Source organism: Strigops habroptila, chromosome 3 (assembly GCF_004027225.2).
Source record: "Strigops habroptila isolate Jane chromosome 3, bStrHab1.2.pri, whole genome shotgun sequence".
Lineage (NCBI taxonomy): Eukaryota > Metazoa > Chordata > Aves > Psittaciformes > Psittacidae > Strigops > Strigops habroptila.
The window spans coordinates 50,272,219-50,294,956 of NC_044279.2; the positions used below are offsets into that span (position 1 = coordinate 50,272,219).

Genomic DNA, 22,738 nt, shown 5'->3' on the forward strand with positions numbered 1-22,738 from the left:
TAATTATTTTGCTGTATTCATCTCTCACTCTTACCTAAATGATAATGAATCATTCCAAGTTTTCCCAAAGAAATAATGAAAAACACTGAAATTGAGTAGGGAAATACTAATGCCTTATTTAGACGGCAGTTCCAGATTTAGAAATCCCGTAAAAAGCATTTTGATTGTTTCCAAGAAGGCAACAGAAAACTACTAGCTCCAGTTACTATGAAAATGGGTTCTTTCTGTATATTGTTTCTTTCTGGTCAACCAGAAGACCCTTGACCTCAACAAGCATGACAAAATAATTCATTGCTTTTTGCTGATGATGACTTTTAAAATAAACATGAGAAACATAAATGTCCAGGAATATAATATAGAAGGAAACACTGGAATGCGCACAAATGACAGAATCATCAGATTTGGAAGGGACCTCTGGAGGTCATCTAGTCCAATCCCCCTGCCAACCCTCAATTATTATTGAATTAAACATTCTTTTAAGGTGCAGGTTATCCATGAATTTTCAGATCAAGTTGGCAATTCAGAGGATTATAATCAAGACATATGATGAATTTTTCACTGTAGATCTGGAAAAGGAACAAGGAATCTTTCAGTGAAACAACAGCTAGCTAAAGCAGAAAAAAAGCTGCAGCAGAACACTGCTCCTGCTACTCCTTGCTAACCATTATTATTGAAGGTTCAGCTTTTAACACTCCAAGTAAGCAACAAGAATCAGAGACATTTTTAAGAGAGACAGTTTTGATCTGTTCTTTCTGGATTTTGCTATTCTCTTTACACATTAGTATTCCTTGTCTCTTGCAGAACTACAACGCATCATCTATCTTTAAGGAGTCAAAAGGACCTTAATGAGCAAAATAAAATGCGGTGTTTTTTTTCATTCAGGCTCAGATTGTGTCTAAACTGTGATCCTATATTTTACTTAAATAGTTCCAGGCTAGAAACCAGTTTCACTTTGACTGTAACTATTTCACTTAAAGATGGTAAAATAACAATTTACTTCTAGTTAACTGTACTCTTGAAAAACTTGTAGAAGTAGCCCAGTCATTTTGCCTTTGTTATTTTTTCTTAGCTTTCTAGGCAGAGACAAGAGGAAATTAGCTTCCACTCAATCCATAAATCACATCATACATAAATTCGAAATGTGCGGTTCTAATAAGCATGAGATTATAGTTCTGATTTCAGACCAAATCAAACACAGTTATTAAGAGTTACTGAATGCAGTCTATTGTAAATTTAACTAAAGATAAAAGTAAAACAAATCCAGATATTATGAAGAATTTAATCAGAACTACGCAACAGCAGAAGTCTGGAGTAGTTCATTACTAACTCCAATGAATGTTCTGTTCTCTTATTTTTGCTTTTAAACACGAAGACATATTCAGTATCATTCAACTACCTAGAATAAAATTGTGATATTCTTCTGCAGAGAATTTACAGTAGAGAAAACAATAACAACAAAAACCACCCAAAACCGTAAATAGTCAAATGACACCAGACCTAGGAATAGAAGATACCATTCAAATTAATTATTCCCAGTCAGGCTTGAGAAGATTTGCTATGTCCATGAATATAAGCACATTCTTTAGTTTCAAAGATAATGAAAATCCAAGAAAAAGGCCAAGAAAAATAATATGAATAATTTCTGATCATTTTAACTCTTTCTTCACAATAACAGATAGGATTTCTTACCGAACTTATTTCATGACAGTTCTTTAATAATATAGTTTTCCTTTGATTTAACTATGAAACTAATTCTTTTTTTGATCCTTTAAAAGCAACAGTTTTCAGAATTTTTGAAGCCTACCAACCAGAAACGTAGAGGATTCATCTCATTTAAAGACCAATGCTGCAGAAGCCAATTGATAAGTATGTACTGAATTACAATATTTGTATTACTTTTTAGATTAATCTACTTCTATTTATACCTTAAATACAGTATACCTTTAAAAGAAATAATTCCATCTGCATATTATATAAACTAGCTACCAAAAGACATTTGTTTCAATACATCAGCTTTCCCAAATGCTACACTCTTCTGCTACAAGTTTAGCCTAAATAAAGCAACTTGCATATGAAATTTGATGGGGCAGAAGCTAAATGCATGGTTTACTAACACTTTCTTGCTCTTGAAGTTTTGGTCTGTGAAGAAGGAACTATTCTAATCCTTTTTAAAGCATTTTCATTGTGTAAATTTCTACATACAGATAAAACCTTCACAGTTACAATCACATTATTATTCTATTATATTGTTATCATCAGAGCAAATATATTAAAGTTCCGCTTTAATGAATCCCATCCCTAACTATTCTATGATTCTATGACTACTACTTGCAGAAACAATGTCAGGTTACTCAGAAATCTTCCCTTCCTAATCGTTACTGATGGTTACATAATGATTTCTAATTAGATTTTCCCAACTTGAAATTCATATTAGAGTATGCTGGCCACACAATGACGACAGTAGATACGTACCTGAATCATTGTAATTTCAAAAACTACAATACCTAAGTTCACAGCACTTCTGTAAAACAAAGTTTGGTTTATTCAAAATATAACATTCAGGAAATAGTATATTTTAATAATACTGGTCACAGAATATGAAAATCCTTTGTTGAGCAGCAGGAAAAAAAATCAAGAATAATTTTGTGTATTTATGATAAATATAATTCACTACCAAAGACAACAGCAATTCCGGTGTAAGCCCAAAGACCAATAGTTTTGTAAAGCCTTGCTGACAGGCAAAGTAAAGCTTTTTTTTCTATACCTGGAAGTTCTTTCTCTTCAACACTGGGTTCCAAAGATCCAAAGGAATAATTAGCTGGACCGATTGCAGGAGTAGAAATAAAACTTGTACACCCAATGGATGTGTTGATTTCAAAATAATTGTGGCTGTGATTCATTCGGTGAAATTCCAGAGAAGATACTATTGATGTGCGCTGCTTAGGCTACGAGAAAAATAGAAGTAAATAGTGAAAAATACAGGCTTTTTGTATAGTTTTCATTACTTGAGGGGTAATAAACTAACTAAGGTTTCTCTCTTTTTACTGTTTTTATTTGGCCCACAGGTTATACTACTAAAATCATTCCATATGCCAAGCTGTGGTGTGGAGAAACAATTTCCTTCCAAAATCTGGATTAATTTTTATCAGAAAAAAAGCAGGTCTTCATTCTAATCAATTTAATTCAAAATAAAATGGTGTTTTACAGCCTTGCATATAATAATTGCAATCATCTTTTGATAAGAAAGGGAGCTCTTCACCAGCTGCATTGCCGGGCACATCTTGCAAAACAATTAGACTGCTGATGCTTGTTTAATGGAATTTACAAAATAACAACAAGCACTCAGCACTCGAAAGCAACTCTCTACTGTTTAATCTATTTATAAAGGGCTGCCTTAAATATTCAAAGACTGAAATTTCTAAAAGCTGAGGGGAAAAGTGTCAGCTTTAAAATCATACATGAAAATCAAAGTTTCTTCATAAGTTTCCATGGAATAGTGAAAAACTTTATAATAGTTTATATCAAATATTCACTTTCAAAGTGAACCTCTGAATTGACCCCACTGAACGACTGTGTTTTGGACTGCAGAGCAGCTTCAGAGCATGAGAAGCCCATTCCTTTTTGGTGGATCTACACCACAAGGTACATTCCAGGATTGTACAAAATGTGCTCCAACTCTTCATGGCCTTTTGACCACCGGATCACACTAAAGCTAATCCAAATTAAAAAACAATGAAATCTATATAGTGTGATCATTAGGTCAGCAACAATGTTTTTCACTACATAAATCTGTTTCAATTGCACTGTACTACTTATTTATACAGGCATAACCTTAGTGCTTGATGTCATGGACTATAAGACACAGACCACTGAAAGTTTGCAATGTCATGCTAAATAGTCTGTTGCAGCAGCCATCTGGCTCCATACTCAAAATATCCTAATGCCACCATACTCCTTAATGCTGAAAGGCTAATGACCTAAACCAATAAACTTCTCCTCCAAAATACAGGAGACCCTGCTTCCAACTTTATGGCTGTCTGTATATTTATTTCATGAAAGTGTTAAATATCTCAGGAATGGCTGCCTTAGATAAATAAAGGTGGGAAAAGTAAATAGAAAAAGAGAGTCAAGGGTGTTTTAACTCTTCTTTTATTAGCATGTCAGGCTTAACAGGTCAGAATATTTGTAAAGGTCAAGAATTTGCTACTTATTAGTGTCAAGACCAAATAGTTGCCTTGGGAGCAATAAGATCTTCTTTGGACCACGAAGCTATTCACCGTCCCTTACTTAGAACTACCTGTTAAAATACAATCTATCCCAGTGGAGTAATTTTCAATTTTGTTTGCGGTCTATTTCATTTTTAGGTTACGATTCCTGCAATGTTTGTATGACAAATACAGAACCAGACTGTTTTCACTAAAAATTCACTCTTTCTAATGGAATGTCAAATAAAAAACTGAATAGATTTAGGTCTGTATAATGTTGGTTAGTTGTTAAGGTTGTGTTGGGCACCAAGTGATTTAACTGTGTCCTGTTAAAACTAAAAAATTGCAAAGGGTAAATTCAGGCATTCATCTGGAACTCATCTATGGTCTATTGAGGGGATTTACTTCAATAATTAAAAGAAGCTTCTGCTTTGAAAGTCTGATTCCTAGGTCTAGTGATTTCATAGGAGAGTTCAATGAAGAGGGACAGACTCCAACATCAAACAGTTTGGTTAAAAGCCATTGCTTGGGACCTGAGCCAAAATAACTTGTTCCGCAGACCAAAAATATTCATGTGTATTAATTAAACCTAAACTGCATGCTTTTGCTGGACAACAAATTAATCAATGACCTAATTATTTCTAAAACTGGAAAAGATCTCCATTCATTTAGAAACATGTTTCTGGCCCCTTCCCCAAGCAATGGTGTTTTGGTGGTTTTTCAGGACTTCAGCTTCTGAGTTGAAAAGGTGACACTTCAAGTAACACAATGTGTGAGATCTCTAGTTATTCTTAAATTGAGACGGTTCCTACCTCAAAGGGCAGCTGGGATGGCCCAAAAGCATCTGATACATCACATGGCCTTTTACTAACTTAAGGGTGATCAGCTATTTCACTACACCTCAGTATAGTATTACAAATTAACATCTTTAAAATTGTCACAAAGCCATCTGCAAGGTCTTGGGGAAGGAGGGTGAAGGGGAAAACAAACAAAAAAACCCCACCCCACACTGTTCTGAAGCTTCTTTTACAGATCAGTTTATTTTACAACTGCTCACAGATTCTAAAAATGTGTCTATCAATAAATAGCTACGATTTGTTCTGGAGACATGGGTCAGTGATATAAAATAAGTCTTAAGTGGTTTTCAAACATGATTATGGAAAGCTAGAAACATGTTTTCTGTTTGTTCATGATAATACACAACCATCTGCTGACCTGGCTGATACAAAATACCTCCTATATTATTTTGGGCTTTGACATGATTAATTCAGAGAAGCATATCTGTTTAATACGTCTTTCCAATCTAATGATTCTGTACAGAACCTCACACAGCCTCTAGTACTCTACAGCAAAATGCTTCTGCTATATTCTCTGGAATTAACAAGGTCCATCTGTCAACATGTGCCAATAATTTTTCTACATAATTACACAAGAATCTAGCATCAAGGTTTTGTAGATAACTAGAGGAGCCTTTTGCACCTTTGCTTGGTCCTGTAAAATGTTCTGTTGTTAAAGTATGTTAATTGTTCATTTAATGTATGCTAAGAGAGATGCAGTAAACCAGTTTGTGTTGACTGCATCCCTCTGCTCGTGTCTCTCTAAAGTACAGTTTGCACAAAAACTGTAGAAAAAAATGATTTTTTTTCTATAGTTAGGATTAAAATCAGTTCCAGATTTAAACAACTAACTTTACAGCATAGCTATTTAAATCTCCACTAAGTATTTAAGCTCCCATTACAGTCAATTGAGATCTAGTCAATACAATCAATAGAGTCCAGAGAACAATTTGCCTCACTTTAGTCACCTTGCTATCAGTTCACTGCCCTTAACGCAGGTATCTACCATCACTGGAGATTCCCTAGGGCATCCCATTTGGCCTCCAGCTGCCATTTGGGGAGAGAATGAAATCTTACATCTCTCCTGAGCACGACGGGAAGTTATAATGCAAATCAGACAGACATTCTTATATACAGAGTCAAAAGCATAGGCGTTTTAGTCCCAGATTGAATCCCACCTGTCACTCACACATAAACACACTCTGGAATCCTTACTTCATGTATTAGAATGTGAAGTCAAATTCTGGCCTTACTGGCAGAATATGTAGCCAGCAATTAACAAGTCATTTACTGAAGTCCTGTACCTTGGTTTCCTAGATTGCATCTGCTAAAGCCATTTCTGAATTACATTGACTAAGATCACTCATGATAGGTCTTGAATAATTCTAAGATTATTTACTACATGGAATACTGTAATGTCCAGGAAATGTAGTCAGGGGTCAAGGTTTTACAGCTGCGGAGTTTGTACAAACACAACTCTGTCCCAAAGAGATGATGTTTCCTTCACTCTTCATACAAAAGCCAGCTTTGTCCACTACTTCTTCCTTGTACTAACCAAAACACCTGGACACACCTAGATAACCCTTGTGCAATTGTAGCATTTGTATGGCTTAACTTCACCCCCGTACATATGCTACATAGCCACTTGCAGATCTTTCCTTAAGTAGATTTTCTTTATTCACTACATTCATGTATTTAATTTACTTGTTATGTGTGAACCTCTTTAACGACTGATTTTGCTTAAAATGTTTCTTCATGACTATTACTTCAGTTGCCCTAATACTGACCCAGAAAACACTAAAACAGCATACCAAATCAGGAAACTTTATCATCAATGCAAAAGCAAAAATATACGAATAAAAATCTTGAAACATATTTCAATAATGCAATTTAAATAACTTTCAAATCAGCTCTAATAAAAATATTTGCATGTTAAATCAGTAATGAACATATATCAATGAAAGATACCACTTTGAACACTGCAAAAAAGGAAAGGCATCAAAATACACATACTGTCAGAGAGAAGTAATGACTTACAGTGCTCCCATGAATGGAAGTTGCATGCAAATTCTGTAATGCTACCATGACTCGTATGTAACACTGTAAGCACACAAGGGATTATTCAAATATTTCTCATAACATTTAGCAGAGGCAGTAGGGCAAAATTCCTTTCTTCATTTAACATAAAAATATTTTTCCAGCTTTGAAGTACTGCAATATAAGCTTGTGACTCTGCCTTCATTTATCTTTGGGATTTGTGTACATAGCACCATCACAGTCTTTAAAGAAATAATTCTCACAACACTCCTCTGCAGCACGGCAGAGCTATTAGCCCCATTTTACAGATGCTGAACTAGGGTAGAGAGCTCTCCCAATGGACAGATGCATGGCTCATTAAACCACTAAGAACCAATGAGCCTGAGGAAATTCTGCATTTTGGTAAATCCTGCCAAATTCCATCTGTCCTGCATAACGTAAAAACTGAATTCAGTTGTGTTATACCATGCATAAAATGTATAATAATATAAAGAACTGAACCCACATTCTCAAATTCTAGCTATTACATAAAATGCAGATTTAGCAAAGAAAGTAAAAGGCCGTAGCCCCTTCCCCAGGCTCATCTCACTTATACAACATAGTATGGGAAATCCCTCATTTTGGTCCCAGCTCAGATGAATCCATTCTTCTCATTCCCTAATCAATTCACTCCTACTTCAGAAATTTTCCTTTCTCCAGCTTCTTTCTTTCTTAAGATCCCATTCTAATTCTGTATACTCATTTTCTCTTTTACCTCTTTCTTTTTCTCAGTTTTTTCCTATCTATTGTTATGTTCCTTTGAAAACAACTTGTTTTACTCTAAACCACCCTTGACAGTATCCTAGCTGATTCCAGTTCTACTTGGTCTTCCAAAACTTGCTTCTCTGCCTTCTCTGTGGTTTTGTCAAGGTCTCTCAAATGAACTCCGTAACAGTCTTATCTCCCACTGGCTTTACCACTCACTACAACCCTCTCATTGTCCTTTAATGCATTTGATTTTAACCTCTGTCATCCCTTTCAAATTCAACTTTCACATCACTTTTATGGTTTCTCAGTCTTCTGTCCTCTGCTTCAACATCCCAACGTACCATCTCTGTTTCTATCTTTGTCTCTTTTGCTCATGTACACTTACATAAAATCCCATAACATTCATAATTTTCTTGGTAAAATACAGCCTGTAAAAAACCAGGCTTCTTCACTTACTCCTGTCTCCAGTACCTCAGGTTTGATTTGCAGAAACCAGCAGGCCTGATACATTTTCATTAGTCAATGCTGCTGCCAGAAGTTATTTGAATAAAAGGATCTGAACTAAGATGATCAAGTAGCCTTGAAACTGCAAAAACTGGAGATTACAATGGATCTAGGTTTGATTCATCTATGTCACCTAGAAGTGAAAGACTGCACTGAACTATTACTAGACACCTGAATCAATTATTCTGTCAAGCCTCAAAATTCCATGTTAAACGAGCTGAAGAGACGTTGTCTCTTAATAAGGTAATATAATTTCCTCTTTTTTTCCATTTCATAGATACTTAAATTATGACTACAGTTAAAAACAAAATAGAGGCAGTTTCAGAACCCATCTTGACGTTCTTGTTTTTACTTCCCAGCATCTTAATTTAGTTTAAAACCAGAAGGCAGAAATTACACAGTGGCTGGCAACAAATACAGCCCAAGCAGCCACAACAGGGACCTTACAAGATCATGGGAATTTAATAAATAATTAAATACGTATATATATAAATGGTTTAACTGTTTTTTAACCATAGATCCTTTTCATTACTAAAAGCATAGTGCATTTTAAAACAAAATTAATTTTTAATGACATCATAGTGCCAACATCCTAGAAATTTCTGTTTGACTGATTTTTAATTTAGAAAGACACATCTTGCATCCTGCATGAGCAGCAAGCTCATACTTCTTCACAGCAATCTGATGGCCCACTGGCATACTTTGATCACTTCATTGCTAGCGACATGCTCAAGGATGGCACAGACAGATCGCTCTTTCCTGTAGCCTGTAGTTAGGAAATCGTGCAATGTGATTTTAGATACCATATAACCACAGTCCTTTCTGTTCCTGTGGTTCTGTTCTCCTCTGTGCATGTTATATTAGCTTCGCCTTTATGAGTCCTCCACTGGAGTATGTAATTAAAGGTCAGAGGTTGCTTCCCCCTTCCGTCTTCGACCGTTGGTCTTGTCTCAGTTGGCAAATCAGACTGGGAATAAATAAGGGGGGAAAAAAGAGATCTCCCAGTTTCCATGTTCCTTGGCTTCTACTTTCATTTTAATTGCAACCATAAGGCAGCTACGAGTTGTGAGGTATAGCAGTTCTGAATGCTAAAAAATGTAATAACTTTAAAGCAGTTTCCCTCTTTGACACACATCTTTGACAGATGTGACTAGATTTTGAAGATACACCATTATTCCTATCCTGGGAAAACATTGCTTGAAATGAGCTTCAAATTGCAAGAGATAAATTTGATAAATAAGAGGAATGTCTTATTCCTCAGCTATAAAATTTTCTAACTTTCAAAGATTAAAAAACAGTGTTATTTTCACTGGAACTGCTGGAAAATGGATGTAAGGCTATTTTCTTAAAAAAAAAAAAAAGGCTCAGCTTCCAACTGTTACAAACATCCCATTTGGACCTACAGGTTATGAAAATTGCTCATATCATTACATTTGTATATTACCAATTTTGAAGGGTCAAGGTGATGACTGATTTCTAAGTTGCATGCTACAGAGAGCATGCATGTATGAAAATGTGGTGCATTTTTGGATGATGAGAAAGGATTACTCAGTACCTGATCTGCTCAAAACCACTGAGTGCTACACAAAAACACAGGAAAATGCTAAGAATCTGGTGAGATACCCATCGAAGCGCTATGGAAAGGCTTTAATCTTCCAGATTCCCAGTGTGTTGCTATTTCCAAGCGTTATATGTACTAGGGCAGGGCGATTGTCATGAATTGGTTCACACCCCTACTATTAAACTTCATTAGCCTTCATAGCAGGGCATTCAAAGCAGAATTACCTACCACGAATGATCCCTGGCCCATTCAAATTACAAATCAGGCCTGACAGTGGATATTTTTGGAAAGAGAGAATAGTATAGGACCAAAATTATACCAGGACTGTGTTAAAAATTTAACAGTGTAGATGCAACCTTCCAGTGCTCAGAAGCTTGTTTTACTAGTGTAGATGTACATACCTACCTTTCAGTGTCTGAACTATCTTTATGCTCACTATTTCACCAATTTGGTCTGTAACAAGTTCAGATATTTAAAATGTTCTGTTCTTCTGTGTTTATATTGAATCAGGAAACACAAGCTAGAGAATCTCTCCACGTAAGCAACCAACTTCAACCAAGAAAAAAGATGCATGTAGAAGTAATCTTCTAAAACATAACACTCCTGACAATAAAAAGTGTTCTTCTGCTTTAATTTGTGCTTGTGCTTTAGTATCCTGTTGAACTATAATTAAATGCACTCACACATACTGTTTGCTGTTTTCATTAGTACTGTGTATTGGGTAGATGTGTTTATGTTTTTGTATTATCTCAGCTCTAATTAAAATAATCTAAATAGAATTATGTTTTATAGTTACTTGTCAAAGGAGACCTTTTACAGTGCATCTCTATAAAAATATTTTGGTTAATGCTGTTATTAAGTAGTCACAGAGCATCCATTATGCTCTAAGGAAATTTTTTTTTAAATATCCTCCTCTGGAGCTGTTACGTGTCTTCTACCATTAATTCTGTGGTAATACAGGGCAGGAAAAAATCAGTCCTGTGAGACAATTCCAACCATAGACCTTTTTTCTTGTAATTGGTACTCAGTATTTCAGAATAACAGAATATCATAATAACAAAATTTCATAATATCTTTCCTATTTTCAGTCATGCATTGATGAATTGATAACCATCTCTTAATGGCACTGACAGCACACCTTTTAATTCTTTGTTTTCATTCTTTTAAAGGCCTAGTTAGGACCTTTATTTATCCATTTGTTTCTTTGTTTATTCATTTCAACATCATTAGAATGCGAAGATATCAAACTGTGTGCAGTAGATTTGCATAGACACTTCGAGGTTTACAAACAAAATATATAGAAAATTTTCTGAAATATATCTCCATACCTAGAATCAAGGTCACCAACTGCTGTCAACTACTTTACTTTAAAGTTCTTTATGCAATCTAATGGCTATATGCAACCTTAGAAACGCTATATAATGTAGAGGAACTCTCCAGACCCGGCACACTGATAATGAGGACTAAATCTGCCCATCTCCGGACCATGGAATACATCCTTATTTTAGCAGGTTTTGGGAATGCTCAGCACCTTTCAAATGCTCAGCACCTTCCAGAACTTCATAAAATCATGTACAGAATGGTGGCTTTTACCTTGGACATGATGGGTTTGATCTCCCACAGAATCATAACTCATACTCATAACATGAAAAATTCTTTTTAAGTTTTACTTGCCTCTTGTGCTAAGCATGGACACTGCACAGAATTGCACAAAGTCCAGCACCAAAAAATACCAGAAAAAGAAGTGTGCAACTGATCAGGAAGCATAGGGTGCCTGCACAGTAGTTCTCCATGGAGATTTTCCTAGTTACTCCTTGCCATGCTGAGCATGTTGTAACTTGAGCTGAGCAGAGAAAGCAGTTCATGGGAGAAAGAAGGTCCTTACACCCCAGCTGTCCTGTGAACTCATTCAGAAAGTGACTGGTGAGAATTTATTGCATAACAGTGTTTTTCAGCCCTCCTTTTCATGACAAAATGTAACAAAGCGGATGTGTTGCAAAACAAGTTCAGTAGATGCATTACAGAGTTCTAGTGCATTTGTGCACTGGTGCAACAGCCTGCAGTGAGGGTTCCACCAAGTTTGCAGAGACAGGCATGTGCCAACCCCAGCTAAGTGTGGCAAGAGATGCATTTCATTTGGGAAGAACTAAGGGTACTGCAGCAGGGTGGTGGCATACAGAAGGAACTGGGGTTATTTCATCATGGGGAGATAGTGATACTAATCCAGTTAAAAGTCCTGTTTATGGAACAATCGGTTCTGAAAGTTTATTTTCTGGAACTGTGATTTTCCAGAGCTGCCTCTAAGATGATTTATTCAAACTAATACCTGCACCTAACTGCAGAAAGGGTGAGGTATAATTTCCTTGAATGTAAATTACTATCATTTTTTAGGTCAATTTGAGAGGTTCTGCAGCATGTATCTCCTATGGTCAGTCTGCCCATTCATGTCCAGGCTGTTACAGGAGGCAGAATGTCATGGTCTCTGTCTTTCCCTGTGCCTAGATGAACTACATCTGCATTGGTACACGAGGCTCACTGTATGTGCACAAAATAGTTCTACACTAGGCAAGGCACACCTGGTAGCTCAAAAAAGTGCGATAGGTCTATCAGAGGCTATAAATAAAGATTACATTACTGCTTGCAGAAAAATGAGACAATTTCTTTTGTCCTCTAATGTTTACACTATTACCGTCTATTATATTGATAAATGTCTTAGCCGGAGGAATAATGAACCATAGATGAAATTGTAACTTTGTTTAAAGAGGTTAAAAAAGATAAATAGAAAAACTGTTGACTAATGTAAAGACAACATAACCAAACTAACAAGAAAAATAAAAAGGTATTATAATTAATAGATTATTGCAGATCTTAGCAATAAAACCAGTAAGAACAAGATGATGAGATTTCATTATGTCAGAAACACTGACTTTCTCTCTTCCTTTGTCTTTCTACCAGAAGCCCTCTTTATATCACTGAAACAACACTCTTAGGGATTTGGGTTATTCACATAAAATGGGGAATGCTAGATATAATCAAAGTCACTTTTAAATAAACCACATGTAGACATCAAAAGCTGTACCTACAGTGAGCCATTTGAAACATATCTTAGAAAGACAAGAAGAGAATATGCAAATGCTGGATTACATTTAATAAAGAATTTAAAAGGTGAGAAGTCAGAATTCAATTTTATGAAAATTAGACCCACCAATTCACCCACCAGTGAATAGCACTGGCAAAAGAAACAGTCTCTTAGGATAAAAAGAGACTTCTCCCTCTACGTATATAGTTCATTTTTTCAAACGGACCTGAACAAAAAAGTAAGGAGACTCTTATTAAATTGAGTGGCTAATACAAAAAAATACATGAAGCATCACATGCAGCCCATTTTTGTTTAAGTTTCATCCAGAGAGAGAGCTATAGGAATTGTGGTAGAACAAGCTCAATTTTACTATCACTTTCTAAAATTCACCTCTGATAAGGTAAGTTATATTTTACTAAATGTACTAATGTAACTAGGTAAAACTTGAAAGAGAGACTAAAATTTCAGAACACTTCAGTTAACTCATTAACCTACTTGGTCTCCTACCACATCTCATTTTTTCTCTTATATGCTGTTAGCATACTTCACAGAGGCATATGTCTTTAACTTGAAGCAGTACTACTTTCTTAAAGTGTTCCTTAACTAGCAATTCATGAATTAAAAACTTACTAAGACTTGTCTGACAATCCAGAAAAAAAATGATCAAGCGATTCAAACCCTGAGCTAAATTCAAATATATTTGTTTCTTATCTGCATATATGTAACTTCTCAATAATCCCTCTTTTTCAGACACTGACCCTGTGAAAATCTGAAAACAACTCATGTATTTGCAAAATGCTAGATCATAGGTACAAGCCATAGCTAAGATGCAGAGATAAAAGAGCACACAGATCCCTGAATTACTGTTAAGTGTGCTCACTTCAGGGCTGGAAGCAGTAGAAGTGGGTGGCACTGTAGCACTGAACTTAGTACTGCTTCTGAGATCCGAGTTAGGATCTCTCCAGGGTGCTGCACTGTGCCAGGGAGATACACCATTTCAGTTAAAATAGGCTTCAGCTTTAGTAACAGTACACTGAATGGAATAGTTGAGACATATCCAAAGAGAGGTTTAGACAGATTTTAGAGAGCACCTCATTAAGAGAGGAGCATTAGGGTCACAACAACCTTCAGGCTTATCACTTCAAAATTCATCATTGAAGAAAAGATAAATTTCCAGAAAAGTGAGTGAAAAGTTGGGAGGAAAATAGATAATCCTAGCCAGGTTTTATGATGGCATGTTTTTAATATAAGATAGGGAATAATTTGGACCAGATTAAGAGACAGCTAGAAGGAAAAAGACAAAGCAATTTCTGTGTGTAGTCTGAGGAACCAATCTCTTAACTGCCCACGACCCAGTTCCCTCAGGATTCACACTTTGTGTACAAGATTGTTCCTGTCTCACACTTCCCAGCTGTGGTGCTTTTACCCTGTGTGCTGGCAGTGCAGCATCACAGCCTCCCTCCTCTTCAGGGACCCCACACAGCTGCTGACAGGGTTCCCCAGCAGCTGCATTTGGTATGGGAGCCTCTGGAACAGGGGAGAGGAGAGGCCATTGTGCTGTGCTTAACCTCACATTCATACAAACATCTTAAAAATCTGCAGTGTGCATGTATATGCACTGCTATCAGGTGAGCTGGCATGCAGTCTCCGGAAGAAAAGGCCACAGTAAACAGGAGGCAGAATGACCCCCACCTCTGCCTTCTAACTCAGCTCACCAGGGTTCTTTTTTTCTCGCTCTCTGCACTGCCTGCCCTCACCAGACTAGTGGGAGGAAGGAATCTTTGGTCCCTTCTGCTGCTGCTTACACAGAAATACAGTGTTTCTCCTCACTGTGGATGAACTGTTATATGCACAACCCTCCAGGAAAGATAAGTAAGGCTATAAATGGAAATAACAATATGAGTTGAAAGGCCAGCCTTCCCTGGCAGCTTCATCCAAACTACCAAAGCCTGCCTAATGCAAAACCAGCTGCTGAAGAATTTCCCGTTCTGCCTTTTACTGGCAGTTTCCTGTGCTAGATGCACAAGACATATCAAAAGAGGAAAGGAGTGACAGCTGGTTTGGAAATTTATATGATCCCAGCTTTATATCTGTTTAAAATCTGTTTATTTTGCTAGAAAAGTGTAAAGAGGCCCTGGAAGACAAGAGAAAATTAATTCTTTTGCATGCATTGTATAACACTATTCATTAGTTTTACATGAGTGGTAAGAGGTCAGTCAAGAATAGAATCTCATTGTGTTAACCTTCAAAGAGCTTGCCATGTAATTGAATGCAGCAGGCATGGAATAAAGGAATTAAATATGCAGGCAGAATTAACATTAACGGTTTGCAAACATCACATTGCAAATACATACAGCTTTGTTGCCTAAATTCTTGGGTTAAGATCTTGGGGGGAGGTGATTAGGTAAGCAACAAAGAAAAGGAAGAATACTGAAGGAACATGCATAAAACATACGGAGAAAGAAGCATAATGTGATCTGACTTCTCATGTATTAGTGCATAGATTTACAACATATGTTAAGCACAAGCCTACATGTGCCCTTCTGTTGTTGTTCTGTGCGTAGGAAGTATGCCACACGTAAATGTGGTAAAGTTCTGACCATATATATCACACAGCTAGCTTTAGTTCTGCAGAATGATGAGAATACTGGGAGTCAGTAAATGGCATGATTTAAATTTGAAAATAGCTCCCCAGAATCTGCTGAATCCATTCAGAGTTAACTAGCAGGAGAACATCACCATTCAGTGTTCTGAGTCCATCTGTCGGCAGTATCATGATGGAAACAGCTTTTTAAATGCTATTTTAAATAAGCTATCACACAACAGCTTGTTCCCAACAATATTCCAATACCTTTCTGTTTGCTTGCCGCCTACTATAAAAAACAGCTTAGAGGAAAGGAGGCATTTCAGTACTATACTGATGTAGGGTAGGAGGGACAGAGAGACTACAGGAACTGGCAAAATGAGAAACAACTATAAAAAGACAAAAGGAGAGGAAGCTGTTATTTTAGACCCCTTGCAATCTAGATTTAAACAACGATATGGAACCCAAGGTACTGTAGTGTCAAAGAGGGATGGTTTGCAGCCAGTCATTAGAATTATTGTACATTAACAGTGTCAGCCATAGGAAACCAGTGGCTCCTAGATAAAAATGGCAGGTGTTCCTAGAAATTACCTTTAAGTCTGCAAGACCTTCTGAAATGTGTGCTCCAATTAGTTCTGAAGAGAAGATTCACTTTCATCACTGTGACTTGCTCACAAGCGCAGCACCAAAACAATCTGTCCTATATAAATCTTACCAAAATATCATATATCCATCAGCTTACTTGTCAAGTAAAACAAATGCCAGCACCGTACTGATGGTACAAAACCTGCATCCACTAGCATCAAAGTGGCTCCTCAGCGGCAGAGATCAGCTCAGCAATGAAAAACAGATGGCTGCATTTGAACCCAATGATCTGTAGTAGAGGAACAGGATTTCTTTTGGTTCACACCAGAAAAGTCTCACAGTCTCACAGTGTGTAGTTGTCAGCTAGCTTTAACACACTTAATTTCATGCCTTTTTAAGTGGGGAACTGGATAATCCTCTGAGGTTTCTTCTGACCTATGTTGCCCTTTGATCCCAAAATAAACTCCTCTATGCTGATTACCTCTACCTTCACTACTAAATTGAATTCTAAGATTTATTTATTTTAAAGCTTTTATTTCAAAAGGCTGTATTTCTTAAAGAATTACAAAGTGCGCTCAAATTTTACATGCATTAAGCATCTTGTTCGCCAAACACTATTAGAAATACATAAAGTTAGGAAGGATAAAAGTTGAGAAGCAATAATACAACGTAACTAAAGAAGGTATTAAGGGACCATGTAAATGGAGATACAGAAAGAGGAAGGAAAACCTGAAAAAGTAACAGGGAATTAATACTGATAAAAACAAACATAAACTCAGAAGCAAACTAATAGTACATAAAAAATACAAAATATTACATAAAGATTTAATTCTTTATTAGTGCTATAGGAAACATGTACTGATATCTGTACATTGCTGGGCTCGTTCATAAAATATCTAATATCAAAAAAAATCAAAAAATCAAAAAAAAGTCTATCTTCTGCTATAAAGATTGCTTCCCGAGTACAAAAAAATACTTTGTGTTCTGTTTATCTGCCTCTGACCTATTCATATGTGTATAGTGATAATGTCCTCTTAGAACACATGCGCCATAGGCTGCTTTTAAAGTGAAAAACAGAACTAATAAGAGGATGCTTATGGTGAGCACCTACCTGAGGACGTATGACTTTCACTATGTTTTTAAGTGCAGTGTCTGGTGATGGAGGAGAGCAGTCAGGTGTTGGGCCTGTAGAGCTGTTTCTATGGTTACCAGATCCTGGTGCAGTAATTGCTACCTGAGGTGCATTATCTGTGAATAAAAATAGCATTTAAGTGAACTTACAAATACTTCATACATTTTAAAATAGTAAAAAAATTATTTTGAAAACAGAAAGCTACTCAGAACACTATTTCAACTTGCAAAACCTATTATAATTTAAATGTATCTGGTAAGGAACATATTGTATATCTACACTTATTTTGTCAGCTCATACATTCACTCTATGTTAAGTCAGGATACAGCACTCTCTTAGTACCTAAACAAAATGAGGCACAAACCAAACACATATATTTTACTTTCATTACCCTGAATTACAGATTGTGAATCCAAGTACTATCACTATAGCAGGGGTGATTTGAAAGGGAGCTTTATAATGCACCTCATATCTCATCCTGGAAAATCCTAACACATACAACACAGTTCAACAAGTTCTACAAACACATATTTGACTTTGAGCATGCTAATAGTCATCACCAACAACTTTCCTGGATACTGGGAGCAATATAACTGATCAGCAAAGATTAATTACATGAAAATATACTCAGCTTCTCAGACGAAATTTGCATCCTCCATAGAGCTCTGCACTGCAGTAGCTGCTTTTCTAGCAGTATTTCAGCTAGATAACTACAGCTGGCTTAAAAATGTCTACATACCTATAAGTACATGGGAAACTGCTGTTTGGACATATTTTGTGATGCTCTTGCCATTTTATGGCACTGTGAAAGATAAAGGGACTTAAAATATCATTCTTACCTTCTCTAAATGTCCCTAATGCTATTCAAACAATGTAAAGTTAAGTTAGTCAAAATCAGGTCAAAGGATAGAGAGGACTATGAAATAAGGCATAACTTCCCAGCTGTGATGGAAAACAAGCACCAGAATGACTATCAGGAGGCCAAAAGCTCCACATTACTTCATGCCTTTTGAATTGTATTATTAAACAAATCCTTTAGTTCTGATTCTGGAGAAAATGCCATTGCCTTGTGTGTACCTTTCTTTGTGGATCACATGTGCTCCATTTTCCTAAACGTGCTATAACACCTGCATCTCTGCATTAAGACAATGATTACATTCACATCTCGTGTCTGTGGGACTCAACTGACAGCCTGCAGAGTTCACAGAAGAAAGCATATTTATTTGTAATTGAGATGGATCTCCAATACATGCTTTCACTTTTCATTTTTTTTAAATCCACCCTAGAAAAACCCAAACTCCAAATAAACAAAAGCAACTCCAGTGCTGTAAGCTGTGGAAGTTTTGCCTAACCAACTTCTGCAGGAACACACATAAGCTCCTTTATCTGCACAAGTCACAAATGTCTCTGTGAAAGTGATCACAGAAGCTTCTCCCCCTCAGTCCTACTAACCTGAAAGAATTATTGGAAGTGTAACAGATAACAAGGGGAGGAAATACCCAGTTATGTTAATGTAGATGACATAGGATAAAGATGAATAGTTGTAAGAATGTAAACTTGTGGCCTTTCCAACTTGTAGATATTTTCATTGCATGGATGAGTCTGAGAAATACTCCCTGCAGAAACACTACATATCTGGATAAGGTCGTAATTCCTATTCAAATACAGACCAGCAAACTGTTCTTCTAAGGCAAATATCAGGCTGGAATGTTTCAGCAATACTGTTATACTCAGTGAAAGTGTAAACAAAAGGTCGTGGCAGTTTGACAGACATCTTGTAGATAACCTCAGGTGTTACCTAACATCTGACAGAGTGAACCCTCCCTGTCATAGAAACAGACAATTCCAACTTTTTGGAAAAGTATGTCATCAAAACTGCCAGTCCTTTAGGTATGGAGTCTTAACACATAGAAGTGCTCTTCCTGATTCATCACAAGTGTGCACAGAAATACCAGATCTGAATTCATATATTTCAGAAAGTAATACATTTGTTAATACAATGAATCAAACAAATTTTTACATAGCCTTAGAAAGGAACTTAAGGTGAATCCTCATAATAATATCCCTGACACGGAAGAACTTGGATGGCAATCTAGAAAGCCCTAAGTCTCTCTTATGCTTTCCTGCCTGAACTGGTCTCTACCTGTAAACTGTTCACATACAGCATGTGAATGACTATCCAGTGACTTGAAGGCCCAGCTCATCAAGGGAATGACAAGAAGACACCCCACAGAGGCCTTGCCATACTCTGGAAATCTCATAGTGGGGATGAAGGCTAAATATGAGTGGTAGGAGCTGAGTCTCATCCTCTTTTAGTCCAGAATATGAATTATTACCTTATTTCATTCTATGGACAGACTCATCAACAGATAATTATCAATGAACACCCCTGCCTGAGGAATCAGAGGCTTGCTTTGAGAGAGCCCTGCACTCTGTTTGTGGAGATACCAGACTAGGGACCATAGTGCTGCCGAGACATGTGGTAATACAGGCACTGTCTAGGAAGCTAAGAAATAATTTCTAGAGGGAGAAATGTTCCACACAAGTCTAGCTAAGTGTACTTAGTGCAGTTATTTACTTACTGGTGTGAGAAACAAACAGAAAAATTGTCTCTGGCAAACAACTAAACCTAACAGACAAAAGAACACAAACTCCCTGATATTTCATCAGTCCCTGCCTTTCTGCCACTGTTCTTTCACTGTGAAGCCTGTGTGGCTGTGTTTAAGCACAGCTGCTCTTTAACTATTCAGCACTTGAAAGCCTTGCAAGTGAAATCAGGAAGTCTTACAGATGCAGAAGTATCTTTAAGGGTAGATAGTTAGAAATACAGACTGGTGCTGACGGTAAGTTTTCTGCCCATCATTTCATTCCATTTCAATGTCTTGTTGGTATTCTCCTCAGCTTAGTTTACCCACACTTTAAATATGCAGAAGAGGGTAACAGAGCAATCAAGTTATATGAGCAGGATTTTGGTCCTTCCGTAGGAAAGACTTCTTGATGCTGTTCAATGATAGGTCACAGAAGACTATGTTTTGCCCTTAGGTACTGTCTCAACCGTGAAGCATCGAACTGACTGGGAGTGGCATTCTTGGAATGAAAATTTATTGGAAGATATTCTTGAAGGGAGGCAGGGCTGTTATATGCCCCACTAGATAGGGCTGCGAAAAACTTCTCCAGCTACAGTGTGTGCGTACAATTATAACCAGTTAGGCAACACACGTAATACGCAAAAAATAAAGAAAAATCAGCAAAATAAAGTGGTAATACAATAAGGATGATGCTTTTAGAGTCTAAAACTAAAGTTATGAGAAAACATCCAAATATTTTTCTTTGAAATAAACATCCCAGAAAAAAAATCCAACTGCTCAGTATTCAATGCCTTCACTCCTTTCTCAAGGGAATAAAGTGTCTCACATGTAATGGTTTCTTGTAAACAATTTCTTTATTGTGGACAGCTGTTTATTTTCACAGTAGGATCTTCCCATTAGGCAACCAATAATGATTTTACTACCTGCATCTACTCCATCAGAGAGAGAATATCACCATCAAATTAGTTCCTGCAACCAATTTGGGCAACTTCTCTATTTATGTCTACAGTATTCATTAAGAATACAGTACTACAGGAGTTTCATTAAGAATAGATTTGAATATATTTTCTAATTAAATGATAAAATAATTATGTTTTCATTTTCTTTTCTCTTTCTCTGGTAACACAACTAAAGCAAACATTTTTTTCCCTTTAGGTAACTATAATGGAAATACTGTTTCAGTGGAACATTTTATGACAAAAAGCACTTGGAAACTTGAGAAACTACTAAATTTACCTAGGAAAAATTAGCTCCTATGTTAAGTTTCTGACAGGTACTAAAGAGGGCCAACAGGGAAGTATTTGTGGCTGTAATTCTCTTCTAGTTACTGGCTCAAGTTGCAATAAATTAAGACATGTTTCTGTACAAGTCAGATAACATCAGGCTCCAGGGATCATCTGGCAGGTAAAAATTACTGAACTGCAGCATGCTCTAACAATATTCGTTCCTGCCTTCATCATACATGAGAAACTCTCACAAGGATTATGTAATTGGAGCTTATTCTGATTTTTAAAAATGGTTACTGAAAACTTTCCATCCTTAATTTCCTTTGTTGCAGGGCAAAAGAGACAGAATAGGATCAAATAGAGAAAATACATCATGTTATGTTTTCTAAGTCCAGAATAACCAAAACATTTTTTTAAAAGGTTAAATTCAGCTTCTGGATTAACTGAAGCCATTTAGTGTGGACTACAAAAACAGCTATGCTGGTTTACATCCTGGCAAATCTTACTAATTTGCTTTGTTGGTTGCTGATTGATTGGCTTAGCATACCACTAACATCTCATGGACATATTTAAAAATATGGTTATTCTTCAATTTCTCACCAAATTAGACGTCTTAATTTCCAAATTTTAATGCCACTTAAAATTCTATTTATTTGCTACTTTTCCCAATTTTTGAAATATTTACAATAGAAGCAGACTCAGTATTTACAGCAATGGTCACATTACTGCTTCATACAAGTTGTCTGTGCATATTAGTCTCCTTTATGTATCAAAAGACTGTCATTTCAAATGATGACATCATTGTTTGGAAGTTGAAGATCATGTTGTTCCTATCACTATTTAAAAGATTTTTACTCTCAAGCCACACTAGCATTACTTAAATTAGAGCTACACCCTTTGGTTATAGACAGGAGGTTTGATTTCAGTTACGCTAAAAACTTTTAATATTGAATCAACTCCACCAAATCAGAAATACAGATTAGCTTTTTACTGGTCTATTCTAATTATTCTATAGTTCACTAACAGTTATTTTATATATTCTTACAGGAAAATTATAAAAAGAAATTGAATAGCATTAAGAAATAATTCACATATTTATTTTTTTAAATATATTAATTCAACAGTTTTAAAATCATTTCATATGAGAAATATTTATTTTTTACAGCACCTTTTTCTGAGATCATTAAGAGATAACAGAAGCAGCAAGACAAACACCTCAGAATTAATTTTTCACCATGTTTTTATATAATTGCAAAAAAAAAAAAAAGATGTTTTTGTGCATAGTATTCAATTTTTTCGATTATCCAGTTCAATATTATTAAAGCATAATTAATAGAAGCACAGTTATCTTGTTCATAAAAATGTTTAACTATGATGTACATAGTGAGACCTCATGTCTCACACAAAGAATATTGTATGAGAGTGTCCCAGGTTCAGCTGTAACAGTTTTTTTTCTCCTTCTCAATAGCTGGTGCAGTGCTGCGTTTCAGCTTTAGTCTGAGAACAATGCTTATAACACACCAGTGTTATAGTTGTTGCTAAATAATGCTTACCCCGATCAAGGATTTTTCAGTCTCTCATGGTCTGCCAGTGAGGAGGGGCATGGGAAGCCAGGAGGAAGCAGACAGGACACCTGACCCAAACTAGCCAAAGG

The 22,738-nt window shown here is 36.3% G+C and overlaps 1 protein-coding gene across 5 annotated transcripts in view; it reads right to left on the bottom strand.

Annotated features, from left to right (window-relative positions):
• Positions 1-22,738, bottom strand: part of ANKS1B (ankyrin repeat and sterile alpha motif domain containing 1B) — a 444,013-nt gene that overhangs the window by 270,942 nt on the left and 150,333 nt on the right. For all 5 annotated transcript variants that reach the window (XM_030479097.1, XM_030479093.1, XM_030479096.1 and 2 more), the window contains 2 exons: positions 17,250-17,386; positions 2,765-2,945 (listed from right to left, as the gene is read on the bottom strand). In XM_030479097.1, coding sequence (XP_030334957.1) covers positions 2,765-2,945; positions 17,250-17,386 — 318 coding nt within the window. The remainder of the gene's footprint in view (positions 1-2,764; positions 2,946-17,249; positions 17,387-22,738) is intronic.